General features: G+C 44.8%; 1 protein-coding gene across 3 annotated transcripts in view; it reads left to right on the top strand.

Moving 5' to 3' along the window:
- NEK6 (NIMA related kinase 6) overlaps positions 1-24,317 on the top strand; it is an 884,175-nt gene that overhangs the window by 400,910 nt on the left and 458,948 nt on the right. For all 3 annotated transcript variants that reach the window (XM_069609453.1, XM_069609452.1, XM_069609454.1), the window contains exon 4: positions 23,344-23,484. In XM_069609453.1, coding sequence (XP_069465554.1) covers positions 23,344-23,484 — 141 coding nt within the window. The remainder of the gene's footprint in view (positions 1-23,343; positions 23,485-24,317) is intronic.

The raw sequence follows: 24,317 nt of genomic DNA, 5'->3' as shown, positions 1-24,317 counted from the left end.
TTGACACAACAAAAGTACAAGGTTATAACCCTAACAATGGCCCAAACCTCTGATAAAGCCCAGCAGTCGCCAGCCCCACATAGTTGCCCTACCCCCAACACTAACTGCAACCATTCTTTTTCACCTAACACATTAGTGCTCCAAAGCATGTTACTTGCATGCCGTATGACACACATACTAAATAAGTACATAGAAAATGAATAGTGGCTTTATTTCCAACTCCTTCACTTGCCCACCACAAATTCAGTAGTCGTTAGCTTAAATAAGTGATTGGGTCAACCTAGAAGGAAACGGCTATGTGCTAACCTAAGTTGAAATGCCCTACTTATTTAAAGAGTTTTTTTATTTTTGTATTTATTTATGGTTATAATAATAACCTTTATACTCCACAAATATCCTTGAATAAAACAATGAACACGTAGAAAAGAAATAAGGTTGAAATAACGGAGAATACTGCAAGGAAGGCATGGTATCGAACTGTGGCGACATACACAAGTGATCACAGTTCAAGGGTGGTTATTGAACTTCAATGGGTTCGTAAAATGCCTATCTAATGATGGGGTGGAGGGGAATCTACGATCATCAAATAATAATGCAGTCCTAGTGTACTCTGTCAAAATAAAAGGTCCTATACTAATAAACCTATTGCCGGTCCTTACCTCTAAATACAAAATGGTGTGGGATAACCATACATGCAAAAGAAGTGTTCAAGAAATGATATGTCAGGATAGTTGAGCAGTTGGCTTCTCTTCCCCACGTTTTTAGCATGAGGTAAGGCAGCACGTGCAGGCTTTGCACACTCTAGCTTCTTGGCCACATGGATACAGTTCAACACATAGGCATCAGGGCCTTCCGCCAAGGTCTCTCTCGCAATGACATTCTCTTAATACGGAGGGCCAGATGCAGCAAACAAAACAGTTATTTTCCTTTTCACTTTCAAAGGTTCAAGACTGGTCTCCCTCCTTTGGGCTCCGACTACGGGTCCCCCTCTTCGGGCTCAGACCCTTTTCTATAATTTTCACAGTTTGGTCTCCCTCGTTTGGGCTTGGACCATGAATCCCCCTTGTTCGGGCTCAGATCCTCTTTTGATACCAGAATCGAAGACTTTTAAAAGTGCAATAGGTTTTGCTTTAACCGTCTCAGGACCACTTCAATTCATTTCACACACACAGTTTATACTTCACATCTATCTTCTGCTTTCATTGCCTTTTGCCCAGATACCGTACACCTTTGATTGAGCCCATTCACAGTGCCGGACCACTCTGTCAATGGTATTGTATCTTTTCTTCTAATGTTCAAATATATTCACCAGCAATTTAGCTTCAGTCGCGTCTCATCACACACGGTTAACGTGTTCCTTCCAGCGTTCACTTTACAATTTTGACACTTACAACCTTGATTTTAAAACCAACCGGTCTCCCCATCTCACCGGCTGTGTTGTTCTCTCTTGCTGATTTGTTCTTGGAGCTGAAGATGATACCAAAGCCTCTGTTGCTCCTCCCCACCTTGGTCAGTTACGTGGGAGGGCCCTCTATCTCTGACACACAATGCAGCATTTTGTAGCTTGGTTTCCCGGTTTTATGTTTTCTGCCTTGAAGGTTTATTGAAAGTGACTGCTTCCTGTCAACGAGGTTAAGGGTTTTGACCCTCTCATGCCTGGCCGTCTTTCTCCCCTCGTTCAACTGCCAACTCTAAACTGCTGTACATTTGTGTGCCTTGCCTCGCTCAGAGCGTGCTCTTGTGCTCCGCCTTTTATTTGTGTGGGGGAAGTGTAATGGAAGTAAGGTGTGAGTGATTGTTGATAATTGTCTGACCTTATCTGACCATACTATTGGACATGTCATGTATACAGCTCGGGTGCACGTCTGTTTCCTCCCAGAGCAGGCTGTCTGTAAGAAAGTGTGCAGAAAAAGGGGGAGAGGGTGAGTTTCTAAATTCCCCATCGGGTGGGATGGGAAAAAGGTGTTACAGGGAAGAGGGGGGTACTGCATTGCACCATCCAGTGTCCCACTCCCCGAAGACCCCCTCACCCAGGTGATGCTCTTGCTCTGGTCCATCCCTAGGAACTGGATCCCAAAGCGATGGCTGTGTCCTGGCCACCTGGATGACAAGCCCCTGGGGACTAGTGTATGAGACACCTTCTGGTTTCTAAGAATACATAGGACAACACACATTATAAACAGCCTATATAAACAGTGAAATCAAGTCAAGTACTCTACAATATAATTTGAGCCTTCTTTAATCGAAATGTAAAAAATATACTTTAAAAAGTCTATTAATGCTAAATATCGACTCAATTGTCTTGCAGTCATTATTCTAGACCATAACACTTCAGAGCAGACAGCACTCAAAGACCGTACTAATCTTTCCAAGAGCAATTTACGCCTACCCCCTAACCTAGGACATTCTGTTATCAACTGGTACAGGATTTCAGCATGGTTAGATTCACAAATTCTACATGTACGCTCAGCTCACTGCAGTTTTAGCCCATGACCTATGACTTGCATTGTATGAAGCACATTAACGAAATCTTCTAAGCTACATCCTTGACACTGATGAAGGAAACATAAGCCATAGGGGATTGAAGTGTTGGATCTGCGTCACTATATATACCTTATAAAGCTTTAAATTAGAGAGTTTTTCGATTGTTATCCAACTCCTTTAATTTTTTAACCATAACAGTAGGATGATCAATTAACACTTAATTCTCAAGTTTCATAGTTGCCAATAATTTGTCACACGTCTTAGTAAATTGGGGGAAGAGCAGGATCTTCACCATCCAACCTTGCAGGATTTATCACCACCTGAAAGAGTATTCAATTCCCCTGTTAGGTAATGAACTTGTCCTTACTTGGGGCATTAAAACAGCATGGGGTACAGACTAACATGTATTTCCAGTTGCCAAGTGAGAAACCAATTAGTTCCTCATCTCCTTTTGCACAAGTATTAAGAACAGAAGGGTTCATAAAATTACATTTCTTCAAGATTTATTGTGAGTTCCTCAAACCATTAGTCACTTTGGATTGGTAATCCATATCTTTAGACCTACATGTGTTTCACTCATCGCTTCCTCAGGGCCAAAGTTGCATATCTTTTCATAGGTATATATTTCTGTTTGGCTAGACATATACCAGTATGTGCCATCACAGTAATGTTATGTAGTGCCCTTCCTATTAATGGTTAATCAAGAGGACCGCTACATATGGTTTGTCAAGTTGCAATCCTTGATAACTGTTATTACACTGAGTGCATTTCAGAAAATTGGGACAGCTCTTAGAGGAACCACTGTATGCGGTTAGAAGTATAGATGCACTTTATGCACTGCATGCTTTGTTTGAAGTTATACAATAGTAACAACCACTGTAATGGTTATGCGCAACTAAGTACCTGTAAGTGCATTTCGGATGCACTTCATTCTCGTGTCCGCAAAAATTTCCTGCTGCCGTAGAGAAATGTAATGCCTCCAAAAAGATAAGCAACTTGAGCCCTGACGAAGCTGAGTGAAACACGTGCGAGTCCTTACCTTAACCCAAACTCTTCCTCTAATGCCAACCTTATTCTTAGCCTAACCCAGACTGTAACACTTACTCTTACTGTTCCTTAATCCGTAGGTTTATCCAGCACCTATCCTACCTCAACATCACCAGCACTTCTAAACCTCCCTATCCCTTTCTATAACTCTAACCCCAACCCTTACTGTGTGAACCCTAGCCTTACCCTAGCCCCTAGCCTGACACTTACTCTATCTCTACCCCCTATTCTAAAGCCGCCAATCACAAGCCCTCCACACCTTTATCCCTAATACACTACATGTTTGGCTATCCTTCACCTGCATTTTTGAAATATATTTTACTCTATATTTTTTTTTTCACTGCTTGGAATTTTCCCCACAGCTTTTTCAGTGACTAAATTTTAGTTTGATAGATTTTCACTGGATACCACAAAAGCACCAGATGCCCCTCTTAACGGAACCAAAGCAACATTATTGTGACCCCAGAGTACTGGTCCCAATAACCTGCATTCACTGGAAGCAGCTGTAATCTATACATAATGCCAGTGCTGGGAGGAGTCCATGTTATTTAGGCAGCTGAGCTGGTAAGTGTACTTTTGGTTGTTGTTGCAAGCTTGGCCTTCATCAAGAGAGTGGTGTGTGTGTGTGTGTACCCACTTTAGCAATGGTTGTTTACAAACCCGTAATTCACATGTACGTCCTGACGGAATTGTTTTGCATAACTAACGGCATTGACATGGATTATGGAATTCAACCGATGCGAAGCTCGATCAAGTTTAATCAAAACCCTGCATGCGATTAGGTCTCTGACAATTAGCTGTTCTGAGCCAGCCATTGCAGGCGGCTGCTGTGAAGCAATGCAATCAACCTAATGTGTTTAATCAGCAGCTGATTCACAGGAAATGTAAAAAAGCTGCTGGTATCTGTAAACATTCTGGGCTCTGCAGCCTTCACTGCACTGTCTGCTCAGATCAAATACAAAACATCCGTTCTTCTGCTGAAGGGACAGAGGATACAATGTACCTGTGAGAAATATCCATCTTCAGCAACACCCCTCTACTTAATGACATCAATGATCTAGCTTAATATTTCTTTTTACTGAAGTATACAACTATGATGCCACAGTTTCAACTTGCCGCCTGTGGGATTTGTTTATAAAAAGACACTGCCAAGCTTTTGTGAAAGGCAATTATGAATAACTAGGTATTAAAAGCATGTTATAGATATTCATTTTACATGTTGGGCTTGTTTTATTTCCCTTTGCAGAACATTAGCCCGATTTTAAAATGTCAAACATTATGAAGCCGAAACCATGCTTTAACACGTGATCTAAAACATGTGACTGGTAGCCACCTATATGATGGTCCTACAAGACACCTTGGGGTTCCGGTGACATTTACAAACTCTACTGTGAGCGCCTCCATAGGGAGGGTCATAATAACATAGTTCATTGTTATCGATCATAACTTTACAACGTCGTGCAATACGCGTGTGATCTTTTAGTCATTGGGGGTCTTGCGCCATTAACCAGCACTCCAGTGAAAGCAAATGGCTGCCGAACCAAGGTGAATAAAACCCAATGCAAAAAGTTGGTATCGCAATAGAGAAAAAGCCAGAGACCTGGCCATGTAGTGACCTGGGGTGCTGCTGGAAGAACATGGCGGACTAGGAACACCCGTGGGGAGTGGCTAATGTGGAGTGTTGCTCATGAGCACTGACCATTCGTTTCAAGTCAAGCCCCGCCCACCTGGTGCCTTCCTGCCTGCCGCTCTTTTTCACCACTTAACATGCCCTGCCCAACTGGTGCCTTCCTGCTTGCCGCTCTTTTTCACCACTTAGCAAGCCTCGCCTACCTGGTGCCTTCCTGCTTCCCGCTCTTTTTCACCACTTAGCAAGCCACGCCCACCTGGTGCCTTCCTGTTTGCTGCTCTGTTTCCCTACTTAAGGAGCCCTCCAGCTTCTTTTCCTTTGCAAATGGGGAGCAGGTGCAAGTGGATCTAGATCACCTGGCCTAAGCCCCGCCCACCTGGTACCTTCCTGCCTGCTGCTCTTTTTTACCACTTAGCAAGCCCCGCACACCTGGTGCCTTCCTTCACCATCACTGTCTTGTGGCCAAAGCTGGATTTGACTTTTATGGACTTCATTGATTCACAGTGCGTCACCCTTTCTCAACTCTCATGCTGGACTTCCTTTGCATCTTGTACTCATGGTGGCCCTGAATCATTCTGTTCCCATCTTCATCTTGTATCCTGGCTTGCAACATTATGTGTTACTAATGACTTCTGCAATTGTATTCACACTCCACTCTTGCTTCTCCACTCTTTTTGACTGCTTACTCTTTTTTCTCCTCCTCTCCCTTCTCGCTTTTCCTATCTCCTCCCCTTACTTTCTTCTATGCACTTACTCTATCAGAATTGTCCCTGGACCTAATATGATAGCAACCCCTTCTGTTTCCTCCATCCTTCCAATACTGTTTTTTTCCTCCCCACCACCACTTCAGCACTATCTGAAATGTCGTCGGGCCTAGTATCATAGTCGCTTATTTTGTTCCTCCTCTCCCTTTCGGCACCCCTCTCCCTCACCTTTTGTTTTTCTCCGGCTCTACCAGAAATGTCATCAGGCCTAGTACAGTAGTCACCTGTCTGTTTCCATTTCCTTCCCACTCTCCCCCTCCCTTCCTTATCTATGTCTTAGCTCTTGCACTATCTGAAATGTCGTCAGGCCGAGTACGATAGTTAATTTCACATCCTTACTGTTCATGGCCTGTAAGAATGTGGTTGTATTTTCCCTTGTTCCCTCCCTTGCCTTGAAGCACTTTGAAACACATTGTGTATAGGCGCTATATAAATAAACTATCATATCCTATCAAGTCAGCCATTGCTTGAACCCATCGGCTCATGAGCGGTCATTGTTACCCTCTAGTACTGGGCCTCGCAACTGGCACTGCAGATTGACTATTGGGCCCATTGGTGGAACTCGATGAGGCTATGAAGAGGCCGTGGGAGTGGTCACGCCCACCCTGCCGCTGGTTACTTTACAGATCTTGATGCGCCACCTGAAAGGAGCAAAATGTTATTGACCAATACCCTATGTGGAGCCCTTCGATCCCTCTGGCACCATAACCTGCCTCAGAGTGGTATTAGGGCATACTGGTGCAGAAGTGGAGATGTGGCATTAATGGTGCACACTGGCCTAGGGTGCAACAGGACCACTGGAAGACGGCTGGGGCCTGCTTTCACCGGGGGACTGATGGTCATCATTGTTAAAGACTAAATGACTTCCATTGGCATGACTGGTGCTTCTGGGACCCATTGGCAAGGGCTCAGACACATGAGTACTCCTGTGCACAGGTCTTAAAGATCAGGAGACTTTCAATTTTACCTGGACAAACGTGGCATAGGAGCACATGTGGGCCACACAGCAGCACCCCTGGATCCCACCCACACCAGGGCACAGCAGCGCCCTTAAAGCCCACCAGCACAGGGGCTCCAATTCCCATAACCACCACCATGTACTAAGCATTTGAAGATTGAAACAATGAGGCTTCCGCATTCCCTTTTGCCGTTTATCTTCAATTCCGTTTTCCCCATCAGTGTATTGCAATGATGTATTGGAGTTCGTGTAATGTTTGACAGCTGTCAAGTGCAATTACAGACAATCTGCGCACATGCTTCATGGCCTTCCTTTGTTGCGCAGCCTGGGAACAGAAGAGGGCCTGCTCGGAAATCAACTGGACTCATTTCAAAATCGTCCAAATGTTGTGTTTCAGTGTGGTGTACCGCTACTTACTTAAAAGAAAGTTTATACATGTTGTACTTGCTAGCCAGGCAGAATATTTACGCAGGGAGGAATGGAATATGCAGGTTTGTGTTTATATTAAACAAGGGCTATGTGCACACACCGACATTTCCTTTTCACTGGTGATCGTTTTTTAACAAGTACATTTTTCAAATGTTTTCTTCGTGAAAAATATTGACTTGGTACCCTTAGAGATTATAGAACTTTTTTTTGTTATTTTTCATTTGTTTTTTTTTTGTTGCTTTTTTTTTTAAACCTATTTCTTTGTATCATGTGGTTTGAAGTGCAAACCTTGGTGTGCTTATTCTTTTACAGGAAATGATTGCCTCCACAGCTAAAGTAATTAGAGGATTCAACATCCATGTTGGGTTATTAATAAAATCTACAGCCTGTAGTACTTTATAGACGCAAGCATGCAAAAGGTCAAACCAATGGGGGCTGCTCCATTTTGACATTAAAATGAGAAATTCAAGGAATCATGTCATTGTCTCTCTGACATTAAAATCTTTTCAAAGATCTTATTTCAAAATGGAGTAACCATTGTTTTGACACTTAACTGGCTGTTTGTTTGGTTAATTGTTGTAAAATGTTTGTTGATATTATGGATAGTGGCAGTAAAGTGTACAAGATGTGTGTTTTTTTAACTCCGAATTTTATGGACTCAACGACTGACCCGAACAGTGGAGTGCCTCCTGTTCACAACATGTTCATGTACGACCCAAGTATTCCCTTTGGTTCCTTGTATGGCATCAAGCCCCTCGTCTCCGCTCCCCCCGCCCCCTAGGAACGCGCCATTACTTTAATTAGGTCTGAAGGGTTGTGATTGGGAATGCAAATCTAGGTCATTGCATATGTAAATGTGCAGCTTCCGTCTGGGAGCGTGCCAGAACCCATCAGCTGAGGCGTCCGGCCATCACCCGGAATCAAGTCCAGCCCAGGAAACAGACACTTGCTGTTAAACGCATCGTGGACCCCTATTCCCTGGCCCCAAGGGATCTTCTCGTTGAACCGAAAATTCATTTTAGAGTATTATGCATTTCTAGGTTAGCGTGTTTGAGAGTCAGCCGCTGGATGCAGAAAGTGGAAGCAAACCACTTTACGGTATGAGTGCGTGTTTTATTGGTGGTGTGGAAAGACATATTTTTGTGCAAATCGTACTGCACAGGAAACTCTATGAACGCGAGTGTTGTCGAATAGCCCGGTATGCACTACATTTTAAGGTTAGAACTTGTCATCAATCATTTCTGTTGAGTGCGAGTACACAATTGATACTAATGAGCTCTGATGTTTGTTGAAATGGAATATAAAAAATGATTTGTAAATGTTTTGATGTTTGCTCCACCATGCTACAATACGTACAAGAGATGAAATGTGCAGTGAGCTGCCTCTTCCTGCTGCTCAGTCGGTGGGAAGTCCTTCTCCCTTGGGCCCTTTTCTCCCTTGGGCCCTTTTCTCCCTTGGGCCCTTTTCTCTCTTGCTCTCTCACAAGACTTTTGCATTACTTGTTAGACTGTCAATGCTGTGTGTTTTGTCAGCACCATTTTGTATAGCGCTTATTGCTAAATGGATGTCCTGATTCAAAACACTTCCACTCGTGTACAATAAAGGGCTAGATTATCAAGTTTATGATCTAGAACCACGCAGCTTGGAGAGATGCAGGAGTCCGGTCCGGGCCGGAACTTTAGTTCCACCATCACGTTTTAGGCCTCAAGAGAGGTGTGGTCCCCATGGCATCAGAGTTGGTGTCCAGACATTTGGTCGACCTGAAACTGGTCGAATGACATTTGGTCGACGCAATTTGGTCGAAAACCAAATGATCGATTTTTTTTTTAATTATATATTTATTTTTCGGGTTTTCGTTTTTTACAAAAATGGGTTTTTAGAAAAAAAATGGGGTTGGGGGTTGGGGGGGACCCCCCCCCAAAAAAATAGGTGAAAATAAAAAAAAAAAAATTCGACCATTTGGTTTTCGACCAAATTGGTTCGACCATTTGTCTGGTAGACCAATTTTTTTCGACCAAATGTCTGGTAACCATCAGAGTTGCCAAAGGTTGTCGACTTTGGTGCCCACTATGACATGTGCAGCTCTTGCAAGTGGGATCAAACCTCGGATTTGTATGATGCCAATGCATATGTATACTGCTTACCGCGAGGTATATCTGACCCCTTTCTTCACACAATCTGTGGCGGGCCATAGATTTCACACCCACCTTTGTTGATTTTGCTCACTCGACTTCCTAAACGGCCTCTGCCTTTTCAATCCTGTTAAACTGCCTTTTCACTTGATAAATTTACCACCAAATCCAGGATGAAACTAGAACATTGACTCTTGATATCATTTTCTGTAATTGATGTAGTTCGGAGCTTGACTCAAGTAGCGTGTACAGGGATCATGTTTTGTGCCAGATGTATCTCGAACATGATAGTCCTTACGAAGAACAGTATAGTACGTGGGTTCTGTTACCATCAGCCGTAGCCAGCGTTCTCCTTGGTAAGGCATCATGCGCGTCATAGTCGAACATCTGGAAAGCCAGAGGTTGCAAACCCCTGGGATGATGTGCACGGTCTCTTTGAGATTGGGTTATAGAAACTGGATATGATTGGGGCAGGGGCAATGGGAGATGTGCTTGGATAGTGCAGGACATTTCAAATTAGTCAGTACGTAAATTATGACGTTACGCATAGTCCTCAGACGAGGCACAAAGAGACAGTGATAAGCCCAGAATGTAATTGTGCAATTTGGTCAAGTGCTGACATTTTAAAATATTAGCAAGTAGGGAATGACGTCACATCCTTGGAACCTTTTTTACTTAAAATATTTGAATATAGTCCTAATAGAAGTCTCCTCATAAGTTCTTTATGTAGGTCAAGAGATAATTCCACTGATGGTTGCGAAGAACATTGAATTCAAAGGTCTATCGTTTCTACTCATGCGATTCTAAAATCTTGCAGTGGAAACGAAATTCAAGTAATCCTCAAGATCTAACCAAAATAGGAAGTCACTTGAGCAGCAAAGGGCAAAAAGTATTTTTCTACCTTTGTTGGAATCGTCCGGGGAAGGGCATGAACGATGTTTAATGGACATAATAGTTAAAAGGGCAGCTGGAAGATGGAAAGCATGCTTGTGCTACGAAAGAGTTGTATAAAGAAGCTGTGCCCCTGTGCCACCAGAGAGCGATTTAAAAAAAAAAAAAATAGACAGCTCCCTGATGTATGGTATTAAATCCTCACGAGGAGCCACCACAAATTAGTCTTCAGAAAACCCTAACCCAGTTCTTTCAATGGACTTTCACTTCCATCTAAACAAACCGATCCCTAACCTAGATTAAAACCCTGTAAGGAAAAGCAGAGTGCAATACTTCCCAAAAGATCGTTCTTACAGGAACAATCTTAGAATGTGTTATGGGCACCAATTTTATCCACACTTTCAATTTACAATGAGAAGGTATCAACACAATGAGAGTGAAGAGTGATTGAAAGTAGGGACTCTCAGAACGGGTTTGACTTTAGGTAAGAAAAGAATGCAGAGCTGAAATAACAGATGAGCTAAGGGAACGCCAACGCAAACAAAGAAGATCTACAGAGTGTCTCTTCTGCTCGCGGTGTAGAGGGAAACGCAGAGCTCAAACTATTGACCGAGCTGACTACAGAACAATGGAACAAAGTCCTACCGGACAGCGATTGCCCAGAGGTTAGCATGATGGTGGCACCTTCTGAACTCATGTTGGAGGAGCTACCCGTTGTGGAACTAACATAGCTCCGACCACTTTATGAAGACTGAAACAAAGTTCCTTTAGGCAGGTCTGCCCTGAGGAACTTTGTACGAATCCTGAACACACGGCAACCATCAACAGGAAATGCCATAAAATAAAAAATATAAATAAACTGTTTAATCTATGTTTTTATCAAATCACCTATCTGTAGTAAAGTGTGATTTTACGTCTCTTAATTCCTCCCCTCTTTACAATGTATCCTCGTCCCAATGTCCAAACCACGCCTTTTTTCAAGAATTTGATTTCTGTTTAACTGTGTACGTAAATGTAACTTATTGACTCTTTGTATGGAAAAGCACAGATGACCGAAGGACACCACATCCTTTCAACCAGTATGACTCTAGAACTGGGAATGGATGTGCTCAGTTAATATGGCCTTGTGTTCCAATGTCACTGAGAATTTGTTTCCAACTTGCCCTTTCTCGAGCCCCTTTTTTTTCCTATTTTATTGTTACATATCCCCTTTGTACGCATACTGTATGAATGAGAATCTAATGTGTTTCGCTCAATCACCTTCATTTTGTCAGAAAAACCGGTTTGGAGTTTGACGCACTGTTGCCTGCCCGTATCATTTTTTTGGTGCTGCAACTGGTGCCACTAACTGTTCACCTCTGTATGTAATGGTCACTGACCACATCTTTCTACCAAACCAAGTGAACTTTGTCCAATCCGCTTGGGGGCGCGGGCGGGCGGGGGGGGGGCGCGGGCGGGGGGGGCGCGGCTGTGTGTGATATTTTATTGCTGGCTGATTTCATCACATGTATTTGTTGTCATTGTGAGTCTAGACACCAATGGGATTATACACAATAGGCTCTGGTGCCGGGGCAATAGTATTATGGCAAACATTGCCCTAGTTGAAAAAATCATTACACTGGGCCAAAGGACTGCAACTAGGGATGACCATGCCCTGGTACAGAAATGACCTTGTCCTTTTGCAAAGTTTCTGTCATGCATCCTTGTGTCTTTCGACCTTTTCTATGGCTGTCACTTTACCCGTTGAATGGCTCTTTGGGCACATGGAGTGGATCACCTCTTTCCTGATCTCCATTCTGCTGGTCCCTCTGTTATTCGGGGCATTCTGTATGTTTTGGTAGAAGTCACACTGTATGTGTTCTGTATTAGTAAGGTATCGGGCCATTGTTGTACTAACTTTGTTGGCCCGGTGAAAGGTATTTTAGTATGGGCTATTAGGTGTACAGATGGCGATAAATAGTATAGGAAGAGGGACACACAGTTTGAAGGTGGTGTTTGGTTATTTGCTCACCCATTGACTGCTCATGGCCATGCTAATCCCTATGGCCATTCCCACCCAGTTCCTGACCCACTTTCCCATAACACCTCCTCATGGGAACTCTGAGCTCACTTTAGTCTAGCCTGATCATCAAACATTGCACTCTAAGTGCCTGCCAGTGTTTTTTCAAAGCAGTCTTCTCCGAGTCAATGACTTAATTGGAGTTGTTAACACGCTACTGGTGTAATAAAAAAAATCTTAACCAGGTCTGCCTCCAGCCACTCGATTTATAAGCATAATCCATATCCTTCAATTAAGTCCTGTTAAAAACAGGCATGGGCAGAGCAAACCGTTTTGGCTTGGGTTGAAGTAATTGACATTTGCCAGGCACTGCTATTAGATGTCCAGGTATTCACACCATTTCCTCACCTGCAACCATCAATGGCCAGTTAATGCCACCATGGCTGTGCCTGGCAAGTGCTTTTTCAATGCCTATACAAAAACCCAAACGGTTGGCATTGCCAATGCTCGTGAGAAGCATGTCATTGTGAGAAGGACACTAGCCAGGTGGAAGAGTTGGTTAAAGGTTATATACGCGGTGGCAACGTTTCTTCTATATCCCAAAGCCTTTTTTCCTTAAATGTTATCCAGAGGGACTAATTAAAAAACCTGCGCTCTGATTTTAGGAGCGCGGGCCCTTCTGCAAGAGTTATTGGTTTTACGATACATTATGTTCCACGTGCAAACCTATTGCTTCAGAGTGCGTGGTGGTGGTTGGCGGGGGGGGGGGGGGTGCTATGTGGGGAGAGAGGTAGAGGCACAGAGAGTAAATGGTGCTGACCATGGTGGTGTCAGAGGTTGGTACTGTGGTGGGTCAACAGAGCACCTGGCTGCATTGAAGCCCCACAATTCCACTTTTTTGATTTTATAGCGACCACCCCGCCTTTGGCGGTGGACAAGGCTTGTAACAGCCAGTCAGAGTGAGGGAGTCTCAAAGAGCCCCGGGCCGCTACTAGCCCTGTCAGGCCCCCAAACAAGGGTGGTGATGGCTAGTGCCCCCAAGCCATTGCCCAGGCTACTGATTGACCTTTTTTATTTATTTATTTTTACTGAGCAGGGATACGCTTTTTGAACGTGCACAATTTCCCTTAAAAAAAAAGACAGAAGCAACAACAAAAAGGTCTGTTGAAGACGGGCATGTGGCGGCGATGAATAGGGATTCTGAGGGGGAGGGTGGTGGCAGGGAGGGAGAAGGATTGAGAGGAAGTGGCAGTGTCCAAAAGGTGGTGGACAGGTGGCCGCAGAGAACGTGCAAAGTTACTGACGGGTTCTTCCTTCGGTGCCATCTGATGCGCCAGGCACTCCAGTGGTTTGGATAAATTCTGATGAGATCCAGGGGTTTACCGACGGATTCACTCCTTGGGATTGGTCTAATTCAACATTGTCTGGATAGGTTAAAGGAGTGTCCTGATTTTCCCCTAGTCTGGGAATTGTGTTCTTCCCACTCTCTCAACGCGACAAGTCTCTATGCTGCTTTACGGCAGGTTACCTTCCAACGGGATAGGTCACCCAGCTGTGTATTTACCTCAGGTTCTCTTCACCAGGAAATATCAGGCAGCTGTTTGTAATCCACACCAGGAGAGCATTGGCTGGGTCACGGCTTTCAGTTTGGGGGTTTTGTTGACCCAGTTCATTTTAAGACATTAGATGCCTTGCTCAAACGAAGTCCAAACCCCCACGCCCAGACAAGTCTTTTAGGCCAGGATCCAGGGGCCCCCAACTTCTTCATCCAACCCTCCTGCTACTCTACAGGTTCTGGGTCCTTTCCTCTAGCCACCTTCAGGCCCTTCTCGACTTGTCTGCTTGATGGCTGCCTCCGTGCGCACGGCTCCTTCGCCTCTTCCTGTTTTTTTTTTTTTTTTTTGTGGCTTCTCCTGGCGCGCAGAGGCTTCAAAGACATACCCATCAGAAATTCTTCTAAAATGGGGCCCCTCTGCAAGGGCCACAGGGAAGTTAATCATTCATAAGGCCCTCCCACAATGAATACTATGGGGTTCTGCTGTTCACTTGGCAGAAAAATGGTCTACATTCACTTCGTTCTTTTCCTTCAAAGCTCCTTCCCAACGCGCCGCCCCAGCTAAAACAAAAAGCGGTCAACTAGTTGAAAGGCAAGAAGTTTATATCCCCGGTACAGCTGGTGTGCCACCCCCCCCCCCTGCATAATTAGGAAAAAAACAATTCAGTCATTTCTCCTACAATTTTTAAAAATGTGATTGTTTCATGGACATCCCTTCCAGCCATAGTAACCTCACTGCAGGGTCCACCAGGGTCGGATTGGCCCCTCGGCCTTTCGGCTCGTGGCCGGGCCGAAATCGTCCCTGGGGCGTGGGGGCTGGTTTCTGGCCATGTCTGGGCCGGTTTGGAAGATTTTTTTGAAATTTTTTTTTTTTAGATATTTTATTTTTCCAATTTTTTTTTTTTCTTTTCAAAAAGCCTTTCATCCTTCTTAGGTCGATAAATGAGTACCAACACAGGTTCGGTGATATTGTCTGCATATTTGTTGTATAAAAGAGCTTAAGCGTATGTGCTATACAATAGCATATTCTCATTTGGCCTTGGACGTCTGCTTGGATTCACGGTAATTTAGTGTACTTAGAAACAATGCTATTTGATGCCACTTCCTGTTTTTGTCAAGGAGTGCAAGGTCGTGTTTCATTGCTTCCTGGGATGTCACTTTGGGGTGGGGGGGTCAAATGACATCATTTCTGGTGATGTCATCGGAAGTCAAGGGTCGAGAGGCGAGGGGTGGGCCACTTTTTTGACTTTCTAGTCTTCTTAAAACAACCATGGCAAGCTTCCCCCCCCCCCCCGACACCCCCCGTGAAGCTCTCCGAGAGGCCAGATTCCCCCTGTGGGACCATTCACAGCCGATGCCCAATCAGAATTGCCTACTGGTCAAGTCCAGAAATGGCACATCATTAGTAGTCAATTTCTCTTCATGTTCTCAACACAGCCGGGTGCTGTTATTCAGAGTCTGGCTTGGAGATCTAGGCTGAAGACACTGGCCTGCTAGTCAGCCTAGCTTCGAGGTCTTCTACTAGATTTGGTACTGGGCAACTCTACTCATTAACCCTTTAGTGGCAGCGTAGCGGAGGCCAATATGGCCGTATACAGAAGGGAGGTATGAAACCAAGCGTCTCCTACTTTGATTCAACCATCGGTGCAAGACAGGAGGCAAGACAGGAGGCACTGTGCTCGGACATCATCTTGGACACGTGCACAAGATCTCCGTTGTGCAGTGTTTTTCTCAGAGATCACCTCCCACCAGGCGATCCGTGGGATAGCCTGAAACTAGAAAGGGCACCTGCCAGGTTATCCATAGTTTTTATTAAGTTTCTTCTGCCTGAGTGCAAAGCTTGCCCTCGGGCGCTGGAGGGAGGGAGATGAAAAGGAGCGAACACAGGTTGAGAATGTTAATTATGGTTTTGAAGCGAGCGCTGGAAAGAAAGAAATAACATGGCTTTACGTTTCTGTTAATTAAGATATTAGTATTTTTTTGTGGTGCTTTTGTATTTTGTACCCTCCTTAGGCGCTACATCACCAAGAAAATGTTTAGGACATAAATAGGAAAAAGTGAACCCAGCTGGCTATGTGGGTGCCAAGGGATTTGCAGACTCCCTTAAAAGGAAACTGATCCAAGCAGTCCTGACTTGGACTACAGTAGGGAAGCTTTAGTTGGGTGGATAGCTCATGGGTTATGTGCTCGCCTCTGACATGGAGCCCACCTGCACTTCGTAAGTTTGAATTCCTTGCCCAAGCTGACTCAGCCCTTTGTCTTTCTGAGGTTGATAAATTGAGAACCGTTAAATTGGGTGATAACCTCCTTTTATTAAAGCACTTCAAAATGGCAGAAATCTTCCATGATGATCTGTATGAGAACACAAAGGTGACGAAACATCCCATGACCCATACTCCCATATACACAAAAGTGACCTATTTTAAAGGAAGTCAACATGAGACTATGAAGGCAGCAGGAGGAACGTCAAGGTGGGCAATTAGAGGTTGTCCTACTGTATGGATCGTCCGCAACAACACCCGAACCAATAGGTGTCAGGAGGCACTCCGTATAGCACCGCCGGAGGATATTGCCGAGACGGAGGTTCGCACAGCCCTCCAGTGTCCGTCATGCATATGCTGTCACGTAGGGCACGAACCTTCAACTGTCTAGTTGTTCACTGCTTACGACGTCCTGCGCTTTCTCAGCGTTCTTATCGCTTCCTGACCAGATCATCGCCATGTCCAAACGCTGGTGAGTCTTGGAAGCTGGCTCTGGTGCTTCTTCCCCATTGTTCCTGGTTCCTTCTTCTGCCCTCCATTCATCTTCTCCTTCCTTGCCTGCATGCTTCTTGCCTTGCCATTCCTTCTGTTTCCTTCTTGCTGCTTCTAGCTACACTCCACCGGACCTCTTATGCTTTGTGGGCCTGCAACTCCGCTGCCTTCTGGACCGGCCCTCCTCTACCTGCAGGAGGTAGAGGAGGGCCACGTTATACTATCCTGTTTTTTTTTTCCCTCTATCACTCATGGTGTTTCCGCTGCCCACCTCCACCCCGATACTTTGGCAAATCCTCAGTGGTTACTTGGTTTCCCCTTGCTATATCCTCAAGGGGTGACATGGTGGCTACCGACAGGGGTCAGCCTTAACTCTACACTGCTTGTCGCCAGCAGAAGAGCACTGTAAGGTCCCCTGATCATTGGAAAGAATATAGAGACTCATGAGGAAGACTAGTCCAGCAGGCAGACTTCCTATCGCTACTTTCCAACATGCGCCGTCTCTGTGCTTCCCGCTTCATGATGCTCCACTTCTATACACCTCTTTCAATGCGTGTGTCTGCTGGTTTCTGCAAGCTGCCCATCTGCTCACCCTCTCCGCTATCTTGATCGCATTTGGTCTTCTCCATATCTCCTGGTCGGAACCAGAGGACAAACCAGTCGGCCTGTAGTCTAGATTGAACTGCTGGTCAATCTGCTGATGGGTTCCCGGGTGGACGGCATTCTTCCACTGCCATCGCCTCCTGACCACTCGGACCAGCATGCCTCCGTCTCTACATGAGTGGCACTTTTTCAGGGTCGGTTCCAAGGTCAGCTGCTCTCCAGGCTCGGGGTCACGTGATGATGGCAATAGAGAACAGACTCTGGAATATATCCCCATGCACTCTCCCTGGTATAGGTGACTAATCGCAGACCGTTATACTGAAAGTATGGGCGGCGTGTCAATGCAGTACAAATTCTGAATAGATGGTGTTCGAGAGGGTATCGAAGATGGTAGTGATAGTATCCAATTTTTGCTTTGTTTTGACTGGATTGTCCTTAATTCAGATTTGGGTATTTAAGAAGTGCTTACTCTATTGATCAGCAAGAGCACGTGCCGCATACCAATGAGCACAACCAGATCGCGGATGAAGATGTTTTTCCTTATGAAGAGTAAGATCATCCGTATAATCCAACTAAACATGAGGTGCTTACGTGCAAATGAGACCACCTTCGCAAAGAGAGATTCTGTTCTATTACGAGCTAAGATTTCTTAAATCCAAAATTTAGTTTTGTACCTAAAGGTTCAACGCAAAGGGCTTCATTCCGCAAATGGGCCGTACAGATTGCCTACCGGTGGGGCAGTACATACCGCCCTTTTACATAAGCCTAGCAGTGTTTGGCGAAACCTCGAACCGACAGCCAAAACTAGCTTGACAGCCTCCGCCAAACGGCTCCTCTGGTGTGGTGAGTTGGTGGAGTGGCTAGAAGACTGTGCCCCTGGCTGATGGCGCTTGGTTTAATTTGCCAATTTCGTATTATGGAACTGGTGGACACAGGGCAAACCAGGAGTGGTTCCTGTGTGCATTGCCATGACTTGTGATTAGGTAGTCCAAGGGGATCCAACCACTTCGGAGCGAGCCTGGGATATCGGTTTGAGGGAGACTGAGACAACACACAGACCCTCTCTCCAAGTCCGCAGTGGCAGGTGAGTGTGGAAGGAGCCACTAGACGACTTTGCTGCCTGCTGTGATAGTGGCGTTACTTTTTTTGGTCCTGCACTTCCCAGTCTTTTTGCCCAACAGAACCGAACCATCTACCTAAGCAGAGATTACAAATGATGTAAAAGAAGACTTCTGCCAATAATCATCCAAATATCGTGTCCCCCTAGTTTACCATCCGTATGACACTAGGCAGGGCTTTAAGTGGGGTAAGAAATTGAGAGGGGCTCTCATGTGGGGAAATGTATGTAAGGATTTATGTATGTATATGGGTACCTTACTATGGTTTGTGTACTTTGCAAGCCATCATTTATAAATGTAGAAATATGTTGCTCATGAATATATACATGCTTACATTTATATATTTGTTTGCGTGCCTTACTATGGTTTGTGTTCTTTTCAAGACTTCTTTTTTAAACAGAAATATCTAACATGTTTCGAGGTTTATAAAATATGGCTTGAAAAGTACAGAATCCATAAAGGCGTCCTTCGGCAAAACTTTATAAAAGATGGATTGAATAGTATACTTTTCAAGCCATCTTTTATAAACCTCAAAATATGTCAGCAGTCCCCAGGTTCGCCGAGGGCTAAAGACATCTTGGTGATCTGGGGAGGGGGTGGGGAAACAAAAGGACAGTAACTTCCTCTCGTGACCCCTCGCGAGGGGTCACCGGAGGAATTAACAGTGACTGACAGAAGTCATCTTGCCAGACTAAATGGCGGGCGCATCTTCCATTGCGGCTGCGGCCGTAGCGGGATAATGTGTCCCGCCGTGATGTGGTGAGACCGGGGGCCCAGTAGGGCCCTGGCTGGCCACGGCCCACTTAAAGCACTGCCACTAGGGCTACCCCACTTATCTGGAAGCGTGCACGACTTGGATTCCAGGTGAACCCCAAGGACGTATATATTGGGTATACCTTCAAAACAATTCGCTCTCGTCGTATTTGCCATGGCTCTATGTAGTGACCTCTACCCATCTCCCGGATATCTCCGCCAAGAGACCGCGCAGGTGGCACGAGTGCGTGCTACAAGCACCTTTAGCATAACCGATCTAGTCTTTCATGTCAGTGTGGATCTGATTGGCAGTGCACCCAGAGCAGGGCCTTAATGAATCGCAGGAGTCGTGTACAGTCCTCCGAAGCTTCAACAAGTTCGGACAGCGCTCGAGAAAAATGAAAAACCCAGAACCAGGCCGGTTTACACAAAGGCGTTCAAATTCAGCTAATGGTTTAACTGTAAAAAAAAAGTGCTCCGCTTTTTGTTTTTCTCCTGATCTGCAGTGCTTCCTGGCGAGGCCATCATTTCTTTACATTGTATTCAATTTGCAATGGCATTGTAATCACAAGATGTGCGCAAGTTACTAATTGCGCGTTTAGTAACTTTTTAAAAAATATTGCAAAATGTCATTCCTATGGGAATATAAATAGATTTTATTTTAATATTGTTTTCGTTATATTTGTATTTTTTCGTTTTCTTGTAGATTTACAGGAAAGGGAAGTTTTTGCGACTCTCAAACACTTAAGCGCCAAGGCCATCGGGGGGTGGGGGGGGGGGGTGTAAGGAGGAGGAAGCGCTCTACCCTCTCAGGGCTCGCGCCAGAGACACTTACAGAGAGGAAAATAGCCCGGAGCCAAATTCTCAACCAAATGCCGCCTTTAATTTTGAGACTTTGACAGAACTTTCTGACATTGTGACATTTGATTCTTGGCTGGAATTGATAATTACCCATATGCATAGTTTTCAGTCTGTGCTGTCTTGAAACCTCTTCCAGATTTCAACACCCACTTAGCAAACCCTGCAAGGGCAGGGATGGGTGGTGGGGTGTTGCCATCGGCGTTTACTGCAAAGCAGACCGAAAACATGCCTCCTAAATGGCTAGCAAAGGAGAGTGCTGGGGTTGCAGCTAGCGAGTGGGGGAGGGGAGAGCAGAACACAACAGGGGGGGGGGCAAGAGGAAATGGGAGTGGGAGAAAAGGTGGGGTAGGAGGGACAGTGTGGGGGATGAGGAGAGAAGAAGAGAGCAAGAAGAAATGAAGGGAGAGTGCAAGAGGAAAGCCCTTGTGTACTGTTATGGTATTAATTGAGCGTGGACCTGGCTTCGGGAAGCAACAGAGTGCTTTACAGAGGTCTACAACAATAATGCAGATGCATAACGGGGGGCGGGGTGGCTTTACAGAGGTTTACAACCGTACAGAAGCATAACGGAGCGCTTTATAGAGATATACAACAGTACAGATGCATAACGGAGCGCTTTACAGAGGTATATAACCGCACAGAAGCATAACTGAGTGCTTTACAGAGGTATACAACAGTAATGCAGATGCATAACGGGGCGCTTTACAGAGGTATACAACAGTACAGAAGCATGAGTGCTTTACAGAGCTATACAACACTACAGATGCATAACGGTGTGCTTTACAGAGGTATACAACAGTAATGCAGATGCAAAAACAGGGCGTTTTACAGAGGTATACAACAGTACAGATGCATAACGGAGCGCTTTATAGAGGTATACAACAGTAATGCAGGTGCATAACGGGGCGCTTTACAGCGGTATACAACAGTACAGAAGCGTGAGCGCTTTACATAGGTATACAACAGTACAGATGCATAACTGAGCAGATACGAGTGTAATTGTGCTTGAAATTAAGATTTCATGAGCAGGAGGTAAACTAGCTCCTAGGTAGGCAGGAGCTACCCGTAGAGAACCATGCACTAGTACATGGCTTGCCTCAGATAGTGTCGCTATGAGATGCAAACTTAAGCTTTGTGTCCACGATGCACAATTCGGAATGCTTGAAATACATTATAGACGTCTCGAATAGTTCTTTATACACATTCCCAGATAACACAATTTGAATGTCACATATGTATGGCACCAGTTTGCCCCAGGGGTCCAAAAGTAGCTCCTGGCAGCCGTGGGTGTCAAGCTAACCAGCCTCTCTGGAGCTAGAAGCAGGAGGTGCATAGCTTTGAGCATTTCCGAACCCTGGTGTAGCCGGGAGGTCTGCAACCTGTGGCGGTCGCCCTGTTCCCTCACCACTCACTAGGCTGGTGTGGGCTTTTGGGAGCTGATTGATTAAAAATGCCCAATGTGCCTACACACAAGTGTGTTTAAAATGTCTGGAAAGCCAAGTGTTGCCGGCCCCTGGTGTGTAGCCTTTTGTACAATTTTTACTAAGTAATTGTAAAGCGGTACGGAATGGAAGAATAACCAACGGCTTGGTCATGAAGAGTAAAGAAAAATGTACTATTCCTCTCAACCATTGCTGAATGCCATGACGTCACTAACCTCTTTGTTTACGTTTAAGCTTAATTTTGCGGGAAGTCAAGTTGAACCTTTATTTATGCAGCACTCCTATCCCCTGCAGGTGTGATTGCTGGGAAGTGACTGTTCGAATCAGAACTTCTGTAACATACTGTGATTCGTTTACCCACTGTCGATTCCCCCACTATCATGTCACATGGTGCAACGGGCCTTTTTATATGTGAAGGAGGTGTACCGAAAAAGGTAGTGGGACTGTGGTCACGGCAGGCGAGAGGGTTGGTGGAAGCCTAGTGCAACATGTGACAAGGTGTTGCGGCCGGGGCATAGGAATGCTCTCCCACTCAACATCAGAACAGACCAATCCTACCACAGCTTCGGACGAAACACGCTCACCTGGTTACGATCCAACGACCCCCATGACTGAACCGTGCACTCTCACATTAACAGACCTTAGCCAACCTGACTGTAGATATGCACATTCCCTTACTGACCTGCCGAAATGTAATTTACTGTATGAATATATGTATATATGACATCTCACCAGATACTACGAAATGTGATGCTCTCCTTTATACTCAATTCTGCCTTACCTTGCAACTAAGTTTTTATGCATTCTTATCTTCTTGTTCTCTGTTGCGCCCTGTTACCTCTGGGTTTTGTGTGCCATACCAATTAAATAAACAAATAAACAAACATTGCAATTGTCTAAGTGACTGATAACTAAGGATCCTATTACACCTTTACTCTTGCACAAGGAAATGGACACATTATCTGTTTAGAATGGTGAATATGGTCGTAAAAAGTAGAGGAATGGTAAACGGAACAAAATAAATGTGCTGGAAAACCGCTCCCGACCGTTCCAGCTCACTGCGATCACTGGCCTTTGTTTGATTTATGTGTATGGGACATAGTGTAGGCAAAAGTAACAACAATGGCATTGTACTATATGCAAGAGCATGCTTACTGAGCAAGGGGCCGATATCCCCATGTCAAGCTGGCCCTGGGAGCCCAGCGTTGGCTGATGGCCCCGGCATTAGCTTACTGCTATGCAATGGCATGGTCTCTTAGAGAGAAAACCAAAAGTAGCCATGTTTATCTGCAAATGCGCAGCAAAGTATAAAATAGGCAGGGATTTTATTTTTTTAAATGTCAGTTTGCACACATCCTGCTGGATGGCTTGCTAGACCAGCCAGGCCTTGCCAGAAAAGGCAGTTGTCAGGGAATTGTTTGCTGTGGAGTCGGTTTACCACGCTTGGACGTTGACCTGAGCGGCATTTGGTGCGCAATAACACGCCTCTATGCGATTTCCTCAAACAATTGGTCAAGGGACATTTCGCATAATTGTTGTCTTTTTGTTTGGGACATTTCAATGCAAATGTAAGCAGAACCCCCCACCCTGCATCTTCCCCCCTCGGCACTCCACTTATTTTTTTATTACCCAAACTCCCCACCGCCCCCTAATTCTTCCAAATAGTTTTGACTAATTCTCCCTCGACCAATTCAGCTGTGGCCAAACCTCCCTACCCCTAAAAAGCTTCTGTTATTTCCTCAAAAAATGTCTTAGCCTGAGTGGGGTGTGCAGTTGGAGATACACCTGTAAGGTTTTTCGGATATCTGTTACAAATGCATGCAGGCCCGCGTCTTTGGCTCGAAGCATTTGTGCATTTTGTAATGTTTTTCCATATATGCCGCCCTTTTACTTATACATTTTTGTGTTCTTTTCCATAACGCAGAGGCACCTGACAACGTACCCCTACCGCTGTACCCTGGCTGACTTTCAAATAGAGAAAAAGATTGGACGAGGACAGTTCAGTGAAGTTTACCGAGCAAATTGCCACTTGGATCGAAAACCCGTGGCGTTAAAAAAGGTTCAGGTGAGCTTGTTGGAATCACTTACAATTTGTTTCAATGTTTTTTAAAAAAGAATTCTAGAGCTTTCATGACATGACTTTCCTAATGGAAGCTGTTTCTATGCTGCTGTGAAATGACGGTCTCTTCCTGCACCGGACGTGACGAAAGTTATGCCGATCCACAGATACACATGCCACGCTACCGGTTCTATGTTATAAGCACAGCTATTCTCTAACGATTGTCCTCAATCGTGGAGCCTCTGTTAAACTAATTTTGAGTGATATTCCGGATGGTGTATATGGAATGTGAAGGATCTGTCTTGCTGTGGAATGTGAGGGGGTGTTGGGCAAGATTGTATGCAGCATCATGTGGGACACTGCACCAGCCTTGACCTCTTGGCAATAGGTAACCCAACCTTTACTATAAGCATGTACTAAACAAGTTGGTAGAGTGACTGAGCAGCCAGGCTTATCTCAAGAGGGGTCAATGTGAGCAGTGAGGTTGTTGCACAGAGTTTCACAGTGACAAGTATCCAAATAAACACTTATACTCAAGGTTTCTTGTTTAAACAATTATTAATTTGTCAGTTGAATAAGCCTTCTTTAAAAGGCAGCAATATATAAGTAACACAAATACACATCAAAATTACTCTGTTTCTTTAAGTCAGCAAATACCCATTTGGGATGGCACACAGATTCTTCCTACACCCTCAGGTGACTTAAATAACTAAGACACTGTGGACATTAATATATCACTGGTACATTTAGAGCAATACTGAGGTTGGTAAATAAGGAGGAGATCGGGGAATAAAACAGTGGTTGACAAATATTCTTAAGCTGGTAAGTACTCTTTTATG

This window comes from Ambystoma mexicanum, chromosome 8 (assembly GCF_040938575.1).
Source record: "Ambystoma mexicanum isolate Mex_15411 chromosome 8, UKY_AmexF1_1, whole genome shotgun sequence".
Lineage (NCBI taxonomy): Eukaryota > Metazoa > Chordata > Amphibia > Caudata > Ambystomatidae > Ambystoma > Ambystoma mexicanum.
The sequence above is the reverse complement of the archived record's forward strand: the minus strand, read 5'-3'. Positions and strand labels throughout refer to the sequence as shown.